Source organism: Daucus carota, chromosome 6 (genome assembly GCF_001625215.2).
Source record: "Daucus carota subsp. sativus chromosome 6, DH1 v3.0, whole genome shotgun sequence".
NCBI lineage: Eukaryota > Viridiplantae > Streptophyta > Magnoliopsida > Apiales > Apiaceae > Daucus > Daucus carota.
The window spans coordinates 30,874,674-30,897,927 of record NC_030386.2 but is presented as its reverse complement, the minus strand read 5'-3'; the positions used below and the strand labels follow the sequence as shown (position 1 = coordinate 30,897,927).

General features: G+C 37.3%; 4 protein-coding genes across 5 annotated transcripts; all 4 read right to left on the bottom strand.

Moving 5' to 3' along the window:
- Positions 1–306: 306 nt before the first annotated feature.
- LOC108224788 (cytochrome P450 734A1-like) lies at positions 307–2,743 on the bottom strand. The gene is made up of 4 exons (XM_017399509.2): positions 2,139–2,743; positions 1,739–1,983; positions 1,226–1,589; positions 307–918 (listed from the first exon to the last, which is right to left on the bottom strand). The coding sequence occupies exons 1-4, from the start codon at positions 2,616–2,618 to the stop codon at positions 496–498; spliced, it is 1,512 nt and encodes a 503-aa protein (XP_017254998.1). The 5' UTR covers positions 2,619–2,743; the 3' UTR covers positions 307–495.
- Positions 2,744–3,976: 1,233 nt separating this feature from the next.
- LOC108192884 (uncharacterized membrane protein At1g75140) lies at positions 3,977–6,368 on the bottom strand. The gene has a single exon (XM_017359406.2). It carries the CDS (start codon positions 6,236–6,238, stop codon positions 4,166–4,168), a length of 2,073 nt encoding a protein of 690 aa, XP_017214895.1. The 5' UTR covers positions 6,239–6,368; the 3' UTR covers positions 3,977–4,165.
- A 1,793-nt stretch (positions 6,369–8,161) lies between these two features.
- On the bottom strand, positions 8,162–12,067 carry LOC108224970 (outer envelope pore protein 24, chloroplastic). Its single transcript, XM_017399744.2, has 3 exons — positions 11,776–12,067; positions 11,286–11,645; positions 8,162–8,455 (listed from the first exon to the last, which is right to left on the bottom strand). The coding sequence occupies exons 1-3, from the start codon at positions 11,974–11,976 to the stop codon at positions 8,375–8,377; spliced, it is 642 nt and encodes a 213-aa protein (XP_017255233.1). The 5' UTR covers positions 11,977–12,067; the 3' UTR covers positions 8,162–8,374.
- A 959-nt stretch (positions 12,068–13,026) lies between these two features.
- On the bottom strand, positions 13,027–22,288 carry LOC108227219 (protein ESSENTIAL FOR POTEXVIRUS ACCUMULATION 1). Of its 2 annotated transcripts, none has more exons than XM_017402259.2 (10): positions 22,126–22,288; positions 20,309–20,409; positions 19,198–20,118; positions 19,016–19,121; positions 18,855–18,905; positions 17,652–18,413; positions 14,901–17,505; positions 14,157–14,338; positions 14,021–14,080; positions 13,027–13,711 (listed from the first exon to the last, which is right to left on the bottom strand). In XM_017402259.2, the coding sequence occupies exons 1-10, from the start codon at positions 22,262–22,264 to the stop codon at positions 13,323–13,325; spliced, it is 5,316 nt and encodes a 1,771-aa protein (XP_017257748.2). In that variant the 5' UTR covers positions 22,265–22,288; the 3' UTR covers positions 13,027–13,322. The 2 variants fall into 2 exon arrangements, with proteins under 2 accessions (XP_017257748.2, XP_017257749.2); XM_017402260.2 differs by having other exon boundaries at positions 17,658–18,413.
- Positions 22,289–23,254: the final 966 nt, after the last annotated feature.

The following is a 23,254-nucleotide window of genomic DNA, read 5'->3' as shown; positions in this document are numbered from 1 at the left end:
CTTCAATATTATTAATAAATAGTCAAACCTATGAAAACTTGTTTATAGAACATTCTTTTAGGAAATTTTTTATGCAAATTATCCAGAATTTTATATTGAGGTTCAATTAGCCTTTTGATTTTGATAATACGGTATTATTATCAATTTTTTTGGATTAGTTAGACTAAAATATGATTATTAAATTAAAAAAATATCAATTTATTAAATCCAAATAATAATCTTTAAATATAGAAAATAAGGGTCTTATAAAACATACACTAATTAGTCTTCACATTCCAACAGAGTTAGAGTCTATAAACAATGGAGTGGCCTGGTATAAATTATATTGGTATTATTTATAAAAAAAGGTCTTTCAAGAACTCCATGTGCAGAGCTAGTCACTTGGCTTGCAGTCTTTACATGAAGAACTCATACACAAAAATTAAGAGAAACTAAAAGGTTTAAGAAAACATAGATTGCTTATGTATACATTTATGTTCGGGACATAATCATTAGTTAATAATCACTGATCCTCCTAACAAGGATATGAGCACCATACTGAGGCTGCAACGCGAGCCTCATCGTTGGAGCATGAACATATGATGGTGAAACCACAAAGGAAAACTGCTTAATGATCATAGCTAGGATGATTTTAGCCTCAACCAATGCCAAATTTCGACCAATACAATTTTTGGATCCTAGGCCAAATGGAAAGTATGAACCCAAATGCCTTGGAGGTTCTGCAAACCTTGAAGGATTGAACTCATTGGCATCTGGTCCCCATATCTCTGTTTCATGATGGACATCTGCTAGTGCCACGTAGAATTCTGTTCCAGCTGGCACGTTCAAGCTGCCAATCTTAACATCTTTTAAGCTCCGTCTCAACAAACGATTCACTGGATTGTAGAGTCTAAGTGTTTCTTTCAGTATCATACTAATCTGTCAACATCAGAAACAACATAAATATAGTTTATTTTACTAGAAAGAACTCTATGGACGAAAGTTGCTAGCAACATAGTTTACCATATACGAAGTCGCTAGCACACAAAGATGCATCTAGCTATAACTGATTCCAGATTTCCAGTACTGAACAAAACTAAGGATGTATACAAACTACATTTTGAACATGTTTAACTAGTGTACTTATAATTAAACTGAAAAACTGAATTGCAGCTTGTCATGTCAATTACTAATGATTTATTGAGGCTCGAAAGCCACAGAGACTAATAGTAATGAATCAACTTACTATCTTGAACTCGTGCATCTTATCTTCAGTTGGAAGTTCATTGCCTTTGCACACTTGAAAAACTTCCCCGCGGGCTTTGCTTTGCCATTCCTGATGTTGTGCTAGAAGGAGCACTGCCCAAGTAACAGCATTCGCTGTTGTTTCTTTTCCAGCAAAATAGAATGTCTTGCACTCATCAATGACCTCCTCAATCTCCAGCCCAGGTCCAAGTTCTTTCGTGTTACTACTACCAGACATTAATAGGCTTATTAAATTATTTGAACTGTCAGTTGTTTTGCTGTTTCTCTCAATAATCACCCTGATTGCATCTCGAGTTTCCTTCTCTAATCTCCACCTTAATTTGTTCATTTTAGTAGGCAAGAACCTGAATGCAATGTGATTTGGTAATATTCAGGCATTAGAGTATATTGAATTTAACAGTCATGAGTAATCACAACATTCAAGACAAGTTGAAATCCAAGATATAGACTTGTAAATAAGAAAATTAAACAACTTTTCTGAATCTTGGATCACCTGAATCCAGGAATATAGACACTCTGCAAAGCCTTCATCGTAAGGGTCACTTGTTGTTCTTGCAACTCAAATATGCGCTTCCCCTCTTCAAAACTACTCCCGAAAACTGTTTTTGATAAAATCTCAGCTGACAAGTTATGAAATTCTTTGTAAACTTCAATCTCCACTTCATCCTTCTCTCCTCTTTTATCTTCCCAAATCTTTAGCATTTTTGAAACACTAGCCACCATCTCTGGCACCCAAGCCTGTTTAACACCAAAATGCTATATAAAAAAGTAGGTGCATAAACTTTTATGATGTACCTCCTAATACTATTAGATATAAAGTACAAATACAACAAAAGAAAACCATATATCTGTATCTAGTGCAACCAATTTAAATCTAGTCAAATAACTCAAACCTTCACTTCTTCTATATTGAATGCTGGGGTTGCTATCCTTCGATGAGCAGTCCATTTGTGACCCGTCAAGCCAGGAAGTCCCTGGCCAAAGAGCAGCCTAGCCAAGGGATTGTAGTCAAGCCTATCAATCATATCGATTGAATTGGGCAAGACATCTTTAATCATCTCTGGATCTGCCAAAGCCAGTCTTGGCTTGAGCCCGAACCAGCACAAAAAAGTCTTGCCAAACTTGGCAGACCACTGGTAATAATCTGGGCACACACGGTGCACAATATCATGAGTGAAGGGAATGGATTTTGATTGAGCTTCCTTAGTCATTTGCATGATCTCTGCTATGTTCCCATAGAATGGACGGTAGCTGGGGCCGTTTACACCTTGTTTTCTGAAGAACTGCTGAATTCTCCATGGAACCCATATAATCGAGTAGAGAGACTTCAAGCTCACAAAAATCAGCAAGATGGCAAGAACCAAGAAAATCATGGCAGCTATAAATAAAAGAAATCTGATATTGGTGCAGAAGTTGTTGATGATAACTATATGCAAAGGAGTACTAGGGGAAGACTAATACAAGTTCCCATGTTGACCTTTGAAACTTGATGAATTTTGAATTAGTGATTGATTTTATAGATAATAAATTAATAACAAAAATATTTTTTATTAATTCTTCAACAATTATTTTTCGAGATTCTGGTTACGTCACTGGTCAAATATATAGAATCATAAGATGACAAGCAAATATAAAGAATTTTCAAGGTAAGGACAAATGAAAATCGAACGGATAAAATTAACAGGAACTAAATTATTTACATTGTCCTATTAAGAAGCTGTAGAAAATATATATGGCCGCTTACTTAACTAGTAAAGTTCATCCTGACCAGTGACCACTCACCTACTGCTTAAACAAATCCTTAGATCGTCTGCATTCTGTTCTGTTGATAAATCAGACAACTGGGAATCGATACATTATCTAATACTGTTGACTTCTTAATATTTTTTTTTAAAATCTCATGAGTAACTACAGCTGATTTGCGGTAAAACTAAGGTTCCGAAGGAAGTTCAGATTTTTTTTACTGAACATAAAATTATCTATTATAGTACCTGCTATTGCATGAACATATTTTAAGTAACGGAAGGTTGAAGCTTTCATCCATTTCAAGGGTCACTGAAGTACTGCTGCAGCTCAGGGACGAAAATTAAGTAGGATTGACAGTTGTTGGGGTGAGAAATGAGTATATGACACTACACAGTGGTAGGATAGCTGCATATTGTTTTGGCAGAATCAGTTCCGAGATCAAAACAAAAACACTTTGCATTTGCACTCAAGAATTTCCTGCAAACACTGTATATTATGAGCCATTTTCTTGAATATTTTCCGGATAAACCCACAGCATTGTTCTGATTATGAACCACCACTGTGTGTCAATCAATTCATTGCTGGATTCAGTGATGTTTTGTAATTTCAAAGAACCTTTCCCCGAATCACTGGAGATTTTCTATAAAACACAAACACAAACATTCTGATGATATAAACATAAAGAACTAGTAACTGCATAAAATGCAGTTGTTTCCATATCTCTTCAACAGATTTGCTTCTCCGGTTGATTAGACATATCCAGACAGATCGCTAGTTAAGCTCATCCAGATGGAAGAGCTGGTGCATGTAAAGATGCTTTCTACATATTGTAAATGTATAAAGTAGATGCCAAACATAGTAATAATAATAACTGTAATAACAGAAATAGCAAGAGGCCATACAATGAACTACTGAAAGCTCAATTGAAGATATAACGGGAATGATGCATACAGTAAATATATACATTATAATAAATGCAAAACCATAAAGAAAATCTTAGTGTTATATTGCGCTGGTTTTCATTTACAGTATCTAGAATGTATAACAAATTTATCATTATTTTTATCATAAAGCTCAATTACAAACTTACAATTGCAGTGAGCTGTTTTATGAAAATTAAATCTCAAATGGACCAACTTGGTAGTACCTTACAAGATGAACATGATTTTACAAGTTAACTGCTATCATCGCCAACTGGACTGTTTCCATATAAGCTCTCTCTCCTATGCGAGTATGTTGTGGAATCCACATTTGGCCTATATTTCAACTCTGATGCTGCTCGATAATTTGGATCAACAGAAGAGGTTATGGAGTTGGTGTCAGAGGAGTAAGCGGCAGATTCCAGTTTCGGTCTGAATTTCAACTCTGATGCTGCCCTATAATTTGGATCAACAGATGCATGTCTGGAGTTGGTCTCAGTGGAGTATGTTGTGGGCCTATAATTTTGATCGACAGAGGCTGGTCTGGAATTGGAATTGGTATCATTGGAGTTGGGCCTAAATGAATTAGCTGCTCCACCAGGATACCGAGATGGTGAGCCATACCTTCTCGATGGGCCTCTTAGACCACCACCTCGCAAATCCATTATATCACTCCTAGAAGAAGAATCCATAAAAGATCTTTCCCCTGAATTTGACACTAAAGGAGCTTCATTTTCATTTGTAACCGACGTGGAAGTGAAGGGATCTTCAGGTCCCCACAAGGAATAAGCTTCTTTTTTATTGGCAAAGAATTTCCATGCTCCAAATACGAACACAATGAAAATTACCAGAGGAGTGCCCCATATCATGGAACTGGATTCTCCTCGATATATTGGAAGATTTGAGCGATAGACTCCCACGTATCCACTTCCAAGACTGAGAACAACAAGTTTTTCCTGATCACTTCCTATCAATGGGATGACCCCATCCTTTTCTGCATCTAACTCCAACTGATAGTTGAGAAAGGAGGCTACTATTTCATCAAGACCAGCAGAAAACAAAAGCCGAGGCCCACCAGACCTAGCATAGTGTGGAGATGAAACATTGTAGACAAATACCTTCTCCCTGTTAGAAACAAGCAAATAACCTTTAATAGTCTGAATAGCTAGAGGTTCATCCATATCTAACTTCTTAATAGATCTGATCCTGCATTTGAAGTTCTTTGAATCACCCAACAGCAACAAGTGGATCAATTCACCCTCTGATGTAAAACCATATGCTTTTGACCTTTCGGTAGCATCAAATGCAAAATTCCAGACATAAGAATAGTTCAAACCTTCACAACCAGACTCCAAAATTTTCATGGTCCTTAAATCCAGTGATCCTGCCCCAGTCTCGGTAAGAAACAAGAGCTTTTGCTTCAGAAACACAAGTGGTCTACTTGTTGGCACTGCTAACCCATGAAGAGACCCGTTCTCTTTAAAAACCTTAATTTTTCCACTATTATCAATGGATATAATGTACCTTGTCCTCCCAACATGATGTACTTCCAAGATAGTAATCGGCGACCCCTCTTCTTCGATCTCCAATACAATAAATTTTCTGTCATTCTCCATAAAAAGTGAATTCCCTTCCTCACCACTCGACACCTCCGATATACTATGCCTTAAAATAATTCCATTTTCATGCCCCGTGACCAAGACACTTTGATTATGTGAAGACATATACGACAACAAAGCTGTAACCGGTGAATCTGACAACGTACTAAACTCAAGCAACACATTCCCATTTCTCGAGAACACAAAAACCTTCCCTTCATCATTCCCAACCACAACATACTTGCTTAATCCTTCCGAATCCTTAAACGGCAACACACTAACACAAGTAACATTAGAATCCAGCTTCACAGCCGAAACAAACTGAAACCTCTCAGACCAAAAAAGACTATGCTTCGTAATCGACACTGCTCCACTTATCTCTCCATCTCTCACATTACTTACAGAACCACCATCCTCTGTCTTTCTTTTAACCTTTTTATGAATAGGGTCTTTTTTTTTTCCCCCAAAAGTTTCAATCGTTATTGACTCTAACTTATAAACCAACTGGGTCAGATTCCTAACGACCTCTTCAAGCTTCTTAATCTGAACTTGTTGTTGATTCAATACATTTAAATCAGCTATATTGCTACTGGGTGTGTGAGAAATTGTGTCATGGGGTTCATTAGAATTATCAAAACTTGTATCTGCAAAAACTAGAGATAAATTGAGAATATAAGAGATTAAGAGGAGATAGAGAGAGAAGGACTTGCCTTTGAGGGGGACTGCCATGGATCAAAGAGTGGGGTTTGAAAGTGAGCAGATCCAGAATTGATTTTGGGTTGTCTTTTTTTGACTAGAGTTTCCTATTTGGGTTGTAGATTTGTGGCATCCCTAATTCCCTTCTTTTTCTTTACTCGGTCAATCTGGTGGCCAAAATTTATTTATATTTTGAATTAATTGCAAATTGCATTCTTGAATTTGGACCCAAACGCATTTCGGTTAACATATTTTTATAAATTGTATTTTGCAACGCTTTGGTATTTAGCAAGCTGCAATGTACAACCTTTCCGTCCAAATCCGTTAAATCTCAGTGTTCAACATTACTTAAGTAAGGGTAGAACAGGAAAAATCCATTTTCAACAATCTTCTTCCCCAATTTTCTATATATGCCCTAAATTTGTTTGTATTAGCCCTAATTTTTTGGCTTAGTCTCTTCTCTTCTTTAGAAAAGATATATTTGATCATCAAGAGCCAATACATCATATGCGTATAGATCAATTAAGCAGACATATAGTGAAATATATGGGGAAAAAATCATTCTTAGAACCTTGATATAATTCCTTCACCGATTTATCCAACTCCTACGTCTCCTAGTGCACCAACTGGATATGACTCGATGCCTAGCCCACCAACATTTGATAATACAGATCCTACAGGCTTCGGTGGAGAACCAACAGAATCTCCAAACTCGGCAAATTACCCAGCCGTCTACAGTACTTCACAGAGTTTCATGGGAGCATCAGTCAATGAACAATGAGATATACATCTCAAGCCCTTTCCTTGCATCATCATTGTATTTTTCATTATTTGTGGCTGAAAATAAATACGGAGGCTCGCTCCGATGACTAGTTCGTGCGCGTTCTGGTGGGATGGTTATGATTTGCGCATAGTTTTATTAGATTTAGATGTTAATTTTGTAATTAACTGATGAGTAGTGGTTTAGTGTTTTAAATTTTTTTTAATTACCGTAACTGCCCTTGATTTTTAAACGGCTCCGTTATCTTTTGACGGAAAGGTTGCACATTGTAGCGCACTAAATACCGAGAGGATGCAAAATGCAATTTATAAAAGTATGTTGACCGAAGTGTGTTTGGACCCAAGTTTAGAGATGCAATTTGCAATTAAGCCAAGCAAGTGAAGCGTTCGGTTTTGGGTTTTCGTTTTCCAGATTTGTTGTCTCAAATTATTTGAGAAATTTACAGAATAAATATATTTAAAAGCGTTATATTTGTGTAGACAGATAAGATTTTATTTAATCAAGTCATATCATATTTTGAATAATTGATCGAGAGATATACTGATATTTCTCTCCAACGATAACAATAGGATCATATGAAAAAATACTTTATTTATATGTAAAGTGAGAAAATACTCCACTTCGAGACAATGACAGTGACAAATTAACATGAATTTAAATATTAGTAATATTTATGTACAGTATAAATATAATTATTATCGTTAATTTTTTTCCTTTTTATTATTTTGTAATCATCTCAATATTAATTATATTTATTTCGTTGAAATCTTTTAGCCGTCTCATTACTTTGCAGGAACGGTGTTGCATATTGTACTTACCTAATTTTGTGTACACGAAAATTTGGATATATACAAATTAAAAAACAAGAGGTTAATAAATTGAATAGCAAATGTAATATGGTCTACTTCTACAAAAAAATTCAATCCTCCACACTTGATGCATATTGTCCAGTGTATTTGTTTATGCTTCAAAACTACGTGGATTTCTCGGAGCAGTAAAGATAGTTTATTCTAGTGTGACACATAAAAACCCCTTTTTTTTATCAATAGTCTAAAAACCTCCGGTTACTCGCAATCTACCAATACTCCAAAAAACAATTAATAGCAAGAACCGGAGATTGAAACAATTCAATTAATTTCCTAAATTGCTATACATCACCTATTCGGGCATGATACTGATATAATTGTGTTTAAAATTTCAGAATCTGTAATATAACAATTACAAGTTTAATTTTGGAAATTATAATGGTACATATGCCAAAATAAACTGGACAAAGTAAATGGCCACCAGGAACAGGCTCTGTTATAAGGGCAGAAGAACCAGGTCCACGGCTCAGAGACCCACAGATAAGAATCCACTTATTCATGATTTCCTAAACAAATAAGCGGTCACATTTCAAAATCCCATGAACTCTCGGCGCTTACGTTCGGGATTTTCAATTGCTCTCCCACTGTGAAGGAAGCTGAAATCTGGCAAAAGAAATAATCTGGAGTTAAATATTTACTTATTGCTAAACAATAAACTGCATTCAATCAGAATAGGTTGAGGAAAATTTAGATCAAGAAAGAAAGGAAATTTCTCAAGGATTCATGAAGATACAGCAAGCACTGTGTTTTCAGATAACTGCAGATTAAAACTACTAAGTGCATCAGAAGATAGATATACCATTAACTTATGGGGTTCCCCCCAATTGGGACCACGATCACTCCTGTCCAATAATAGAAAAGCTAAAGTATGAAAAAATTAAACTGTATATATCTTCTTGTGGGAGGGAACTATTCTTTAATAAGACGTTGCAACTGGAATCATAGTTTGCAGGTAAAACATTATATTTGCTCAGAGCACAGATCAAAAAATGTCGCAAGGATTCATTCCAGGAACAGAGAGCACAAAATCAAGACAAACGTCACAGGGAAAGTATAGTGTGAAACAACTTTATTAAACACTAGAAAAGTTCCCCGCCAAATCAAATCCATATTACAGAACATGCCCTAAATCAAAAACATGCTATAGAAATAAACTGGAATTCTGTGCCATTTTCCAAATGTTCCACAAAACCCAACTGCTTGCAAATATTCAGCACTGGATGATGTAAGAGTCCATAGCAGAACGATTTACATACAAAATGACACCAGGGAAACAGAATATTATATATTTCGAGCAGGCAAGTGAATTACTGATGAAGTGAAGTATCAATCACAACTATCTACCAACCTAGTTCAATGTATGCACTTCGTTCATTACATATGGTCACCTACCCTTTCAGTGGAGTTGGAGTGTTACCAGAAGTGGGTGACCGAGATGATGATCACATCTTATCGAAGAGATGACTAGTGATGATTTACTGCAACTAGGGGATATAATTTATTATATAAGAATAATAGGAGGAAGTGCGGAAAAAAAAAGGCAGAACCTGGGGGAGGGCAAGAGAGAGGCTTAGGCCAAAGATGGGTAAAGGTTTGGAGGATAAGTTGCTTATCGAAGAGATAACTAGTGATGATTTACTGTAACTAGGGGATATAATTTATTAATTAAGAAAAATAGGGGGAAGTACGAAAACAGATGAAAAAAGGCAGAATGTGGGGGAGGGCAAGAGAGAGGTTTAGGCCAAAGATGGGTGAAGGTTGGGAGGGATAAGTTGCTTTCTTAGGAGAGAGACGGACAAGGTATTACGATGAGAGATCGCCGGAAAAGATGATCGGGAAAGGAGGTGGATGGGTGTGTTTCCATTGGGCAAGGCAAGGTGTTGTGAAATAGGGGGTGGGAAAATGTGTAATGACTGTGAGTGGTTTGTAGTTTTAACTTTAAATTGTTTCTATTTGATCATTAGCCTATATACATAATGCTTATTCTCTTTTTTTGTTTTGGCTGAAAAGAGCTTTAACAACTGCTGACACCAAACCTTTTGCTCCTGTTACCATCATTGTTCTTTTTTCTTCCCTTCTTTACCACTATTTTTATATTACGTTTATGAAATTACAATGATTTTGTACTCAGTGGTGTTAATTAAACCCTAAATTGAGTTGTACAATTGTTTATGGGTTATGAACTTATGATTTTAAAAAGCGTGTTAAAAGAATAGGTGATGAAGGACATGATGTAGAAAGAGGATTATGATATAAACACAGATTATAATATCTTAAGTATAATTAATCAGTATTATTTCCAAGAAAAGTTCCATTTTTTAAGTCTAATTATAATGTGAGGATTACAATTTTATACAGGGAATACGAGCCCTAACTAAATAACCTAACAGACTAATACTCGATAACAATCGGGCTTATTACATAACCTACTAAAGTACTAATCCCAAATATAAAACATATAAACAAATAATTTTAATCCTCCCAGAACTAGACATAGATAAACAATTTAATATTATATATATATAAATCTATTTTTCCATCAGTAGCTACTAATTTTTTCTGACCAACAAAAAGTTGCCCCACAGTAATATAACGGCTTTCACAAGCGTTATTGTCGCACGCCACAGTGTCCCAACTTTGCAACTACTGTAAGAAATGGTTTGACCAAGTAAGAAGTCATATAGAGTAACCATCAAAGTATTTAGTTTGAGTTGTGGCTTCTACTGCAATGTGATAACGGATCCACCGCTACTAGTAGGTGATTTTACTTTTATTTAAACCATCTCAAATTTGTCGGGTCAAAACAGATTTGAGCCGGGTCAACACATTTCAGGGCTGCCTAGGGTTCATTGGGAATCAGAAGCAAAACACCAGGGACTACACAGTGACCCCATATGCTCAAACCAGGGCTACTAGGAAGCAAGTCTGTTCCTAGTGTTGTAGTCATGATGTTGACGAAGCACAGGGACAACAAAACCAATTGAGTATGGACTACACAGAAGAAAAGAACATACTTTTCTCCACAGAGATGGAAAAAAGTGGATCAACTAAAGGTATCACTAGAACCAGTGATTTTTGTCTAACTGCAATAAAGTAGCAGCTTAGATTACGGCTATACAGTGGACCCAGTGTGCACCATGACGAATATGATGAATGAGAATAAACATTAGGTAATACCAATCACAATTTTTTTAACAAAACAAGATTTTAACAACCCTTTTAATTAAGAATATTGCAAGTTACTTTGAAAAGCTCGATGAAGATACCCTAAAGAAGCAAATATATAGTAGCTTCCATGTGTACATTCGTTTCCAATGGCAAACAATCAATTACTCAATTAGAGACCAGACTTAGACACGAGTCACTACAATTAATTATCAATACTATTAACATCAAAGACACCACTATATAACAACAAACAACAAAACCATACCTTAAAAGATCCATTTTGCTTAGTCGTCCTAGTCCAGTCAAGCCCTAACAAATTCTTCGAAGTCTGATACGAAGCCCTAACCATACCATCTCCGTGAACCTTTCTCGAAACCGCAAAATCCCACGAATCCTTAGCCACGTCATAACTCGGCTCAAACGTAGTCAATCCACGGTGCAAATAAACATACTTCAACTTAGCATTTCCCGAACCAAGCACATGATTGACAGACACCTTATTAGCCGAATCAAACACCACAGTCCCATCAAGTATCGTCCGGTTATCATTTCTAAAATGAATGTAATTCAAGTTTATCGATTTCTCCGCAACCTTAACCGAGTTCATAAACTGAAATCTAAGGTCCTAAATCACACAACAAAACACAAACCAGCTCAACATTATTCTACATTTATCGAGATTAAAAAATACACCGTGTGTCGTTATGTTGTGATCGGAAAAAAATTATTAATTTACAAAAATTAAGGGGGAGTACCTTTTTGGGGACGTTGTAATCGATGATGAAAGAACCGGGTTTTTCGAGAGAGAGAGCAAGGCCGTTGAAAGAGGGGCCGTTGACAATGATGGCTTCAGTCATGGAAGCTCGGAGTTTGACATTGCCGGCGTTGACGGCGACGGTGGCGCCGGCGGAGTTTTTATCGTTGGTGTTTTTGACTTTAAGTGACCCCTTAATCATTTTTAGACGATGAAATTGAGAAGATGGGCGATAAGAAATTGGGTCTACACAATTTCAATCTATTCACTCTCGCACACAATTATATACAAACGCAACACAGGCTATACCTGGCTCACCGCTCTTTTGTTTGTTTGTTGGATTTTTTTGTTTTTTCTTCGGACACAAATATTTTTTGTAAAATTTATATCAAAAATAATATGTGTTGTTTTTTATATTCACCATTGACAATTTACATTATCGAACTGCAAGACTCTGTGCTGTATCCAGAGATGTTCAAAAAATCTGAAATCTGATCCGATCCGATCTGGAAAAAAATCTGAAAAACCCGATCCGAAAAAAACCCGGTTTGGCCCGGCCCGGTCTGAGGGCTTTAAACAGGCCTTGTATTTTCAAAAAAATCCGGATAAAATCAGGATTTTTGAAAAATCCGGGCTTTTTATAACTAAATCAGGCCTAGTATTTTTGGAAAAGCCCGGCCCAATTTTTAAAAAAGCCCGGCCCGATCTGGTTTTAAAAAAATCCGGATTTTTTTGACCCGGTCTGGATCCGGCCCGAACAGATCTTTTGTGCATCTCTAGCTGTATCTACCGTTTTATACGCTCGCTTTAAATAATTTGATATTTTATCATAATTAAAAATACGATCATTCTAATGTATGCCAAGAGCACACAAAACAATAAACACAAACTTTGGTGAAAATGAATTGTTTATTCAAAAGAGAAACATACGGTGTACCGCATATAGCACAGCCGCACAGATATAAAGTATTACTCCCTTCATCCCCTCATTTGTTTACATTGAGTGTGGGGAAGAAAGCTCGGCACGCATTCTAATGCTCTCGTAAAACGTAATTAGATAAATTATTTTGAACTTTTTTTTCTTCTGAATTAAAATTTGATGTTTAAACTTTTATAAAAAAAAAATTCAAAAATAAGTTATAGAACTATATTTTATACACGCCTTAACATGCGTGTCGAGCAGTGTGAAAAAACCGTAAAGAAATGAGGACAGAGGAAGTACTAGTAATGCAGTGATATGACATTAAGCATGGAAACTTCAAATTCTTAATGTTTGAGCGGCTGTATTGAAATAAAGGGGGTACTGCACGAGTATATCAGTAAACTGTAGAGTACAAGCAAAAACATAGTCTGATATGTTTTCGACCCAAGGTCTATAAAACAGAAACGAGAAATAAGTTAGCCGAAGTACTATTACTTCACAAAATTTGGTGGCGCAGATTAAAGAGCGCTGCAGCAACACCCTTTAAGAGGATATAGAGGACTCCCAAAAATCTAACGCGCATTTACAAAGTACATTGGACAAAGGTATTTACACCTACGGACAAACTAATCCTCCACAGCCTGAATCTCTCCCATCATGATCCGGTTGCTCACGACATTAAATCCTAAAACTGCAGAACTAATCTTCTTCCCTTTCTTCCCTTTCTTCTTTCCTCCACCTTTTATGGTCCCGTCTGGAGCTGTGGCCTTAACCTGGTCAGAGTTCCCAACACCATTGACAGCTGAACTCACATCTCCAGGCCCATATCCTGGGACCTTTTGATCATTCTGGCCTTGCAAGGCTATCTCAAGAACATCTGCAGGTAAGAAGTCTTTGTAATTAAGGAACTTCTCAATAAATTCGTGCTTAGGATCATATGACCCAAGGTTCTCTTTCAGGAGAATTTCAGCCTCTGATCTGGATTGCTTCAGGCAAAATTCTAGGAAGCTTGTATCTGGTAAGAGGAAAAAATTTACTATCACCTCATACAGAACCTCATGGGAAAGAATATCATCCAGAATCAAAAAAGTAAAGGGAACTTGACAACCCTAGAACGTGGTTACCCCACAGTCTCTCTAATGTCGAAAATGAAAGAAAACAAGTTCCCTGACAGTCTCTCTAGTCTTACATTTGTGCAGACAAAATCTTTTTAAAAAAAAAAAAACCTTTTTGTTTAATATTCCACCTGCCATTAAGAGACTTTCCAACCACTCCTGATATCACAACAGTAAGAAACAAGGAAAGCCACATGAGTACAATGTACCTTTTGTCCCAATGAGCCTGACACATTCACCTTCGCACCAATTTCTGAAGTCTACAGCTTCTGCAAAGGGGAAAAGTGAAGTGAGATCAAATTGCCATAATCAAACATTAAACGGAAATCAATATAGCCTGCTTACCTGATTGTTTAGACGCTGCATCTTTTTTCCCCTTCTGAAAAGAGTGCGCTGAAGCAGATGATGTGAACTCCGTTGTTCTATTACCCATCGACTTCTGCCTGCTGACTGACGCACCAAGAGCTCCTTTTACTGGAGAACTCTTCCCCCAACTACCCTGATTTGCCAGCTGAGGAAAATCTGACCTGCAGAGTCATAGAACCAATACCATAATACAGAATTAAACATTAGAACTGAAAGTGAGTAGAGCCTAATTCAGACGAACATAAGACTAACCAATATATGTAAAGCTTGTTCATCTCAGAAATGGCTATTAACATATTTAGAAATGAATTCCATCATCCAAATGACTTCAGCTAGTCAATCAATGTAATTTACAAGTGTATAAAATCTGGGCCAAAGTCAATATTCTTCAAAACTAACCATTTAAAAAAAAAGCCATACAATATAACAGGTCTACAAGCCAGCTTTGGGCAGCTTACACCTCTCTAAGCCATAGTTCTAGTACTAAAATCTTATCATCAAATCTAATCGATGTCTATTCTAATATTCTTTACCTAAGTGACAATGTCCTTTTGATTAATTGAGAGTATATCTGAATGTCAATCATTTTGATTTCTGTATTCAAAGGAGCAAGGATGACTAATTAGATTAAAGATCGTCTGCAGGTTCAAAATTTGATAAACTTTTGATAATTAGGCATAAAATTCACATTAAAAACTTGAAACTGATAAAAAGGGGTCTTACTGTTTTGCTTCTTGTTTTGGTTGATCTAATGGACCCCAGAAGAAATCGTCATCTACTTTATTCTTTGCCTGTGATGATGCTTGGGAATTATTATGCACTGGAGTTGCAACCTTGGCAGGAGAGGACCCAGTAATTGTCTTTGAAGAACCATTTCCACGAGCAGACTGAGTCTGATGTGATTTGTTAGGAATTGGGATCGAGTTTTGCTGCTGCCCTGTAGAGACCTTTTTCCCTTGTTCCTTTAAAATGTCCCTAAGGGAAGTGGGTTTTGCGATCTTTCCTGAGTCGGTAGACCACGCTGGAGCAGCAGAAGTGTTTGCATTCTCACCCTTCCACATCACAAAATCACCCAAAGATGGACCTGATGGGACAGCAGGTAAAACCTCCTTGTCCTGTTGTGCAAGACGAGAACTTTTGGCTTTCTCGATAGGACTTGAAGCAAAAGAAGCATCAGCTGAAGGAGCAGGCACTGACGATTTGCCTCCGGAATTCTTAGCTTTTGCAGACTTTTTACGATTCTTTTTACTGTCTTTAGCTTCAATGAAGTTGTCATCGTCAACTGCATATATTTCAGAGCTTTTAACCGGTACTGTAGGCAGGTTAGATTTAGCATCAAGAACCTTAACAGCTTCACTTGGTTTCACGACTTCTTCAGCCAAGATATCATGCAATTGACTCTTCTTGCTCTTCAGGTTCCCAGAGCCTCCAAGGTTCCCCATCTGTAAGCCTGAGTTACCTCCGTCAAGTTGGCTTTCCCTGGATGATTTCTGATCTGAATTGGCAACGATTCCAGCCCAAGGAGTCTGACTCGAAATATTAGTGGAGCCGATAGACTGGAAGGTGTCTGAAGCTAACATTTCTGCGTGAGCTCTGTTTTGTTCTTCTTGTTGAATTTCCAACAAGGACTTGGGTTTTAGACCAGGAGCCGGCTTCCAAGTTCGGTGCCCGGCTTGTCCTGGTCCATTCTTGACCCCCGTGAATTTGCTATCTTCTACTGAAACATGTCCGGGCAATGCGATTTTAGCCAAATCAGTTTTGTTATCATTTAATTCCTGCCGCGGCACCTCATGACTACTCTCCTCTGAAGGAAACATTGCCTGAGATTCTAAATTAATATCAATGCCACTTTTAGCTTCAATATCTAAATCTTTTAGTTGAAGGATTTTAGGTGCTCCCCTAGCTTGATCAGAAGATTGCGCCTTCGATGACTTCTGCTTCCTTGACTTCTTCTCTGAACTCTTTTTCACCTCATTGTCTTCAATGCTTTTTACTTCTTTTACTAAAGAGAGGTCGTTTGATGGTAATCTTCCACTCTGTGTATCAGCAGCAACACTTGCCAGTGTAGCATTTAAATCATTATATTTCCCAAGCAAAAGAATCTCATTCTCAACACTTGGCTCAGTTACAGGTACTGACACTTCCTCAACAGAAGAATAGCTTACACCAGCCTCGGATCTTTCAGCTAAGACAGGTTCATCAGTTTTCAAATTAATTTGAGAAACATGCTCTTGATGATAATTTTCAACCCCTTGTGACATAGGTGGCATATTCAACCCTGCTGCCGTTATTAAAGAAGCCTTTGTTTGAATGCTATTTATTCGTTCAGGCGGATTAGCACCCCAAAACATTTCATGAGGCAACTGGATAGAAGAGGCTTCTGAACTTGTAGCAATGCCAGTCTCCTGAGATAGATTTGGCGGTAATTTTGTGAAGTTGGTAACACGCTCATCTGGCATACTTGGGACTTGAATTTGTGGCCCAGTCTGTAACAACTCCTGAGATGTCTGAAACCGATTAAACGCATTCTCATCTAGCAAACCAGCGGCCTGCAACTGCCCATGAGATGTCTCACTAAAACGCTGGTGAGATTGTTGTTCAGAGAGAGCCTGCGATAGCAGTTGTTTTTGGCGCAATAATTGCTGTTGTTCCTCTTGCTTCTGTTGCTGCTGCTTAAGCAGCAAGAGCTTATCTAACACAGAAAGCTGTTGTGAGGGAGGTGGACTCTGGGATTGCAACTGCATCAAGTATTGTTGCTGCAACAAACTTAACAGTTGTGGATCTTGAGATAGGCCCGAAGATTGAAAATTTTCGTGGGTTAACATCCCAGATGTATTATCAACACCATGGCCTAGTAAACTGCTTAAAGAGGGTTGGTTCTGGGGCTGCAGTCTCTGCTGCTGCAATCCAAAGCTGGCTTGAGGAGGAATATTCTGGCCGCGCAGTATGTCAAGCTTATCTTGAAGTTGGTCTGGGCCTCCTTGGACAGGAAAATTTGACCATCCACTAACCCCATTATTGACTACAGGAGGAGACTTATCAGATAAACCTTGAAGGATAGACAGGAAGTCTGCATTCTGGGATTGAATTTGTGAACGAGGGTTTTCAGTGATTGGGGACAGTAGATTTGGATGTTGCAATGGTGATTCCTGTAAATATTCTGATTTTGAACCAACTAAAGGTGCATCCCTTCCTGGCCAAAATGGATTAGGACTAGGCAGAGATCTTTGCCTTTCAAGAATCATCCTTTGGGCCAAGAGATGAAGATTGTCCCCGCTCTCAGTTCCTAAAGGCGGCACCGCCCCAGATCCATAGTAACCCTGCATACCTGCAGAGTGAATCTAATCCATGTTATTTTTTAGGTAAAAGGACCACACTGCAATATGTAACAAATACTATAAGCAAGATATTGCCAACATGCACAAAAGAAAAATTATCTGAAAGAAAGAAGCCAAAACAATTTGACAAGAGAACCTTCACCAGGAGCAAATTTCTCAGACGATGTACTGCTCATATTACCAGACATCAGCGACTCTAAAAATCTATTTTCCGCATCTTTTGAACCCTGCATATACCGTGGCTCATTTCTCATCATATCAACCTCACTTATACCAGCATGAAATTTCCCAACATTACTGACTGTAGGCCTATTTAATGTATCTGGAATCTCATTCGATTTAGGTGCACTAAATCCAGGTGGAGGGCGGGCCTTCGCACGCAAGTGGGGCATAACATCACCAAGTAATGCAAAAGGCATGTCAGTTGGTGAATTTGCTAAGCGAACAAGGAGATCTAAGCCAAAGTATCCAGCCTCAAACCAACCAATAATATCGACACCAGAAAAAGGCCCTTGTGTTTCGCCTCGAGGATCTTTGTAGAAGAGGACCAATTCTTCAGGTGGGGGCTGAGAGAGATTACGCTGTTCCTGCTCCCTGTCCAGAACTGCAGATAGTTGCCTTTTAATGATGGGATCATCACCATATTTCCACTTCGGTATACTTCCCAAATCATTAGCTAGGTCCTTCTGCGACTGTGGCCAGCCAAAATCTGAAGTTCTTGACCGGCCATCAGAAGGAACGTCTCCCACATCAGGAGAGGCAGAATGCATACGTTCTCCCATTGATAATGATCTCCATGTTGAACCAGGAAGAACAGAGGAATTTCCCTGCATACTTGATTCCTTGTTTGAAATGACCTGATCATTCCTCCTAAAAGCAGCACCATCTTCTTTTAAATCTGCATAAACAATGTATCAAATAGGTGACATTAACTGAAAGTGAATACCATGTCACTCACGAAAAAACTAAATTTAATTCCATGTATCAAGTACCAAGCATACACGGGCGTGATAAGAACCCTATCATAAGTCTTAAAGCATATATTATTTAAATAGTAACTGAAAATCAGATTATTGTAGGAAATTATACTACCTATCATATCATGAAGACATTTAACACCTGCAATCTAAAATATATATCACATGCATAACACAGCACATGATAATTTGGCAGCATAAAATGGGTCTGACAGAATATGTACTGATGTAGCATCGGAGTTTAACTTGCAATCAGACAGTTTGATAATCCTCCATGGACCATGGTGTCAAAAAATTTACTTGATCCATAGAATTCACAACATTTTCAGGGGGAAAGTCATTAGAATGATATGGGAATCCACCTTTAGACATGTCATTCCCTTCGGTAGCAATAGATATATCTTCTCTGCTTCCTGTTCAAAGTAAAACCCAAAAGAAAGAAACATTAATTACAGTTTCAAGAGCAGGATTATGACATCAACCTTATTTCCAGAGGAAGAGAAACACCAAAACTATGCAGTACCTAGCCTTGTTCGCCTTGAAGGTGCATATCCAAGAGATCCATCTTTAGCGCCTTGAGGCACGCCGCTGCTTAATATGTCTCCCTTGTCGATTCCTTGAATAACGACCTATCAAGAATTTGAACACTAGGTTAACTTTGCCAAATGCACAAAAAAACACAAACACAATAACTAAAAAGCTTACTAGCTCCTCAGAAGACGGTGCACAGAAGGCCAAAGGCTCCACAGGTTCTTCCTGAGTAAGCGAAGGCACCTGTGCAATTCCATCTAATATTCTACCACGGGATCTCATATCAGTACTCCTGTATAGATCCAGCAACTTTATTCGGCTATATTTCAATGGAGATGGATCTCCATGATTATCACCCTTCTCTGCAAATGAACCAAGAGAGGGCTGATAACTTGACAAGCTATTGTTGAAGTTGCCTCCAGAAGGAACCCTGCCACGTCCAAGAGAGAATGTCGAGGATACATTTTCTCCACGTCCCCGACCTTGAACAAATGAAGTGGTCTGTTTGTTAAGCACTGGAGTTTGTTGATGAGGAGGATCAGATTTACCTCGGCTAAGAGATGAGTTGGATCTCCAAGGCCGGTAGTGATCTCCATCCTTGTCATCCTTTCCGTGATAAGTATGATGAGATAACCCCTTATCGAGGGACACATCGGTAGCATCTTTACCAGAATCCAGCCACTTTTCACGCGAATTGTCACACTCCTTGTCATCAGGCCCCCAGCGAGTGTTCCACTTTGTCTCACGACGCTGATCATTAGTATCCCTGTTGCTTGAATCAGTCCACCGCTCGGGAGGAGCACGACGAACTTCTCCAAACTGTCTTCCAGCCGAGTTCTCAGTCCATCGATCCATCTTGCGGTTGTCCCCAAGCTCCTTATCTCCCTCTCTCCATCGATCCCTGCGGATAGAGGAATTCGTATCTCTTTCTTCATCACGCCAACGATCACGGCGCCCTGATTCAGCATCGAGGATGGATGGTCTGAACACATCCTTCTTTTTCGGAACATCATGAACCTCTTCACCATTACCTGGTGACTTCACAACATCCGCTGGACGACCGCCATGACCTGAATGTGGACCGAACTGGTTCTCCTGCGACAAAAAAATATACAAAAGAGTACCACTGGCTTAATGCACAAACTACTAGTTTAAGTATAACATTTTTTAGGCCACCAAATAAGTCACAGATGCCAGGTGGCCTCAAAACGGAACATCATGTTTGACATACATACACTCCAAGCTACATATTATGTAGAATAACAATCACAGATAGATAACATACCCCAGTTGATATTCCACTCTTATTCTCACCAGGCTTCGTCTGAAGCCACTGTGGCGAAAGGGGAATGGGAATGGGATTGGGATTGTTAAATCCTTGCCCATCTACATGAAGAACACAAAACCTGGTTAATTACTAGAAAAGATCTCTGTTAAGGAAAACATATATTCTAGAGGTAGAATCAAGTTATTAAAGCAATAATAATAATAATAACAACAATTTATAAGAAAGATTTCAGTACAGAGACCATATACGCATCACAAAATTATATCAATTCCATAAAACGGAATGACATCAACGATAAGCATTGCAATAAGAAACATCACGTGCAAGCATGCAATACATGAATATACAACCTAACTCTGTTTAAGTGCAATGTTTTAGCTTCTATATGACCTAAGATGCCGATTTCAATATAAATCTCATTCACCTTCTCATGTATAGTAGTAAAAGCACATGATATAAAATGTATAATCTGGTGGCTAACTACAAGATTTGCTCTTACATTAGAGGCTTCTGCAGGGTACTCTGAGTAACAATCAAAATATTAACCTATCATTCATACAAGGAGACTTTCATGGTAGCAGTGACATATCTGCCGACGGCCACTCAGTCAATAGCAAGCCTCGGCTTCTAATTTGTTATAAACTAAAAGACAACTAAACATTCCACCCTTAATTTCGCAAATCTAATTGATAAATCTTCTTTGGACAAATTAAATCAGTGCCACTTTTTTTTCTTCAGTTAAATATATTTGATACGTAGACTGGGCATTTCAACCAACCAGAGTACCCAGTACACTGTGCATAAACAGATACTTGAATTACACCCGATGCTTCCATTATTTCCCACCAAAACCAAAATTAAAAAATCACAATACCCGTTCATGTTCACTAAAAGTAACATCAAAATTTGATTGTATACTCATGGCAGGAAAAACAACAAATATAAGCCACACAGTAACTAATGTCAACGCCGCAAACATTACAGTCATACAGTGTCTGGATACAAATCCAGGCTATATTCCACTCCGAAGGGAAAAAAAAATTGAGTTCATCCATGACTGTGTATCTCTTCTTAGATACATTCAAACATGTCTTTTGACAAGAAACATTGCAAGAGAGTGCCCACATCCACACTCAACATAATTATTTCACCAATCATTGGTCATCTAATTTCTGCTTTATATTGCTTGCCCAAAAGATCACATAACTAAAAAACAAATTTAAGGATACAAAACCAAACCAAGAGCAGCAAAATTATATTAACCAATACCATAGACAAGTGAAATTGCCAACAGAGGCATATTATTTATATGACCAGAGCGTCAAAACAACTATGTCTATATAACCCAAAATCATACTCAGTGCAGTGTCTTTGTATTACAAACACTATAGCAAATATCAGTACCAGACATATGATAGGCAGAGTGAACCCACAAACAAGGAACAAAGTACAATTCTCAGGAGTTAAATAAACAATTGATGTAAGAAAAAATAGTTCTTGCTACTGACACTTTCAGATTAGACAAACCCACTTACATATCAATACATATACATACACACATAAAAAGCAAATAAACAAAAAAGACCTAAAATTTGAAACTTTAAGCTGTTGGTGTAAAATTTGTGGGTAAATCGGAAATGGGGTTGTGCGATATGACAAATTACAAATTCTTTCAATACACTTAGCAAGTATCGCGACTAAAAACTGATACAAATCAATGATTTGTATATTAGGGTTTGCCAATTAACAGAGACATAACAATTGGGGGAAATAAAAGAAGAGAGCAATTGGAAAGAAGAGACACTGTAGATTACCATTGGAGATCTGATTGTCGCGAACATCGAGGTGGGACGCCATGGAAGATGATGATCTGCTGCGAATTGAAACCCTTCTTTTCTTTTTGATTGACTGCTCTTGCTTGATGGTGTCTGTAGACAAGATGAGAGCGACCATGTATGTAATTATATAGATACACAAATTTACTCGAGGGCAAATTATGGATAAATGTATTTTTTTTATTAAAAATATATAATATTGGGAAATTGGGGAAAAAGTTCAATTTTTAGAGGTTTTAAAAGGTTTTTTTTCTGAATTTAAATAAGAGTTGTTATTGTAATGACACATTTATATTTGAGGCAGGAGTAATGTGGATTTTTCACCCTTTGTTTATTAGGAATTCATTACTTTATCTAGTGAAAAGTATATATTGAAATTTTAGATGTTAGTTTTCTACATTAATTCTATATGGATAAAAATTTTCATTTTTCTGTCATTTTTATATTTGAATGATGGTAAATTCTTATAATTTCGTGTATCCAAAAAATATTTGAGTTGTCATTGATAAAAATTGTTGATTTGAGAGATGATATTTTCTAAGAAAATATGTTATTAAAATAACAATAATAAATGATAAATTCAATTGTTAAAATAAATAGATACTTTTATTCGTGAAAAAAAAATTCTGACATGAATGTCAAAACAAGACAATTGATATTAATCTCTTTGTTTTCCAAAATGGACGAGTCACATAAAGCGTTTAGAGTCCTTTCATTCTTTAAAATCAGTTTGCGGCCACATAAAACTCAGGCAACCTGATGTAATTACCAAATTAACCTTACTAGGGTTTTAGTGAAAAGATACTCTGTAACGCTACTACATACATGATTGTCTGTGGCTGAATACAAACATAACTGAAAGTACCAAAACTTAGACATAAACTATTTGGATTGAAAATAGCATAGGCAAACAATAGCTCAACCGTTACAAATCTAATTTAGGACCCGTTAGTTGCGCTAACCAACAAATTAGAATAAAAATTCTTATAATTTGTGTAAATTCAAAATAAAAATATTATTTAATATTTCTTCTAAACATTGTTGAGTTTTAAATGATATTTTATAAAACTTTCATGTGTTCAACTAAACTGAATATATCTAAGATTAT

Coding starts and splice junctions, on each gene's coding strand:
- LOC108224788 (XM_017399509.2), bottom strand. CDS start 2,618: ATGATTTTCTTGGTTCTTGCCATCTTGCTGATTTTTGTGAGCTTGAAG. Junction 1,984..2,138: donor TCAATATAGAAGAAGTGAAG/GTTTGAGTTATT, acceptor GGTGTTAAACAG/GCTTGGGTGCCAGAGATGGT. Junction 1,590..1,738: donor GTCTATATTCCTGGATTCAG/GTGATCCAAGAT, acceptor CATTGCATTCAG/GTTCTTGCCTACTAAAATGA.
- LOC108192884 (XM_017359406.2), bottom strand. CDS start 6,238: ATGGCAGTCCCCCTCAAAGGCAAGTCCTTCTCTCTCTATCTCCTCTTA.
- LOC108224970 (XM_017399744.2), bottom strand. CDS start 11,976: ATGATTAAGGGGTCACTTAAAGTCAAAAACACCAACGATAAAAACTCC. Junction 11,646..11,775: donor ATTACAACGTCCCCAAAAAG/GTACTCCCCCTT, acceptor TGTGTGATTTAG/GACCTTAGATTTCAGTTTAT. Junction 8,456..11,285: donor AGCAAAATGGATCTTTTAAG/GTATGGTTTTGT, acceptor TTCTTTTGCCAG/ATTTCAGCTTCCTTCACAGT.
- LOC108227219 (XM_017402259.2), bottom strand. CDS start 22,264: ATGGTCGCTCTCATCTTGTCTACAGACACCATCAAGCAAGAGCAGTCA. Junction 20,410..22,125: donor CGACAATCAGATCTCCAATG/GTAATCTACAGT, acceptor TTCTTCATGTAG/ATGGGCAAGGATTTAACAAT. Junction 20,119..20,308: donor AGAGTGGAATATCAACTGGG/GTATGTTATCTA, acceptor TTTTTGTCGCAG/GAGAACCAGTTCGGTCCACA.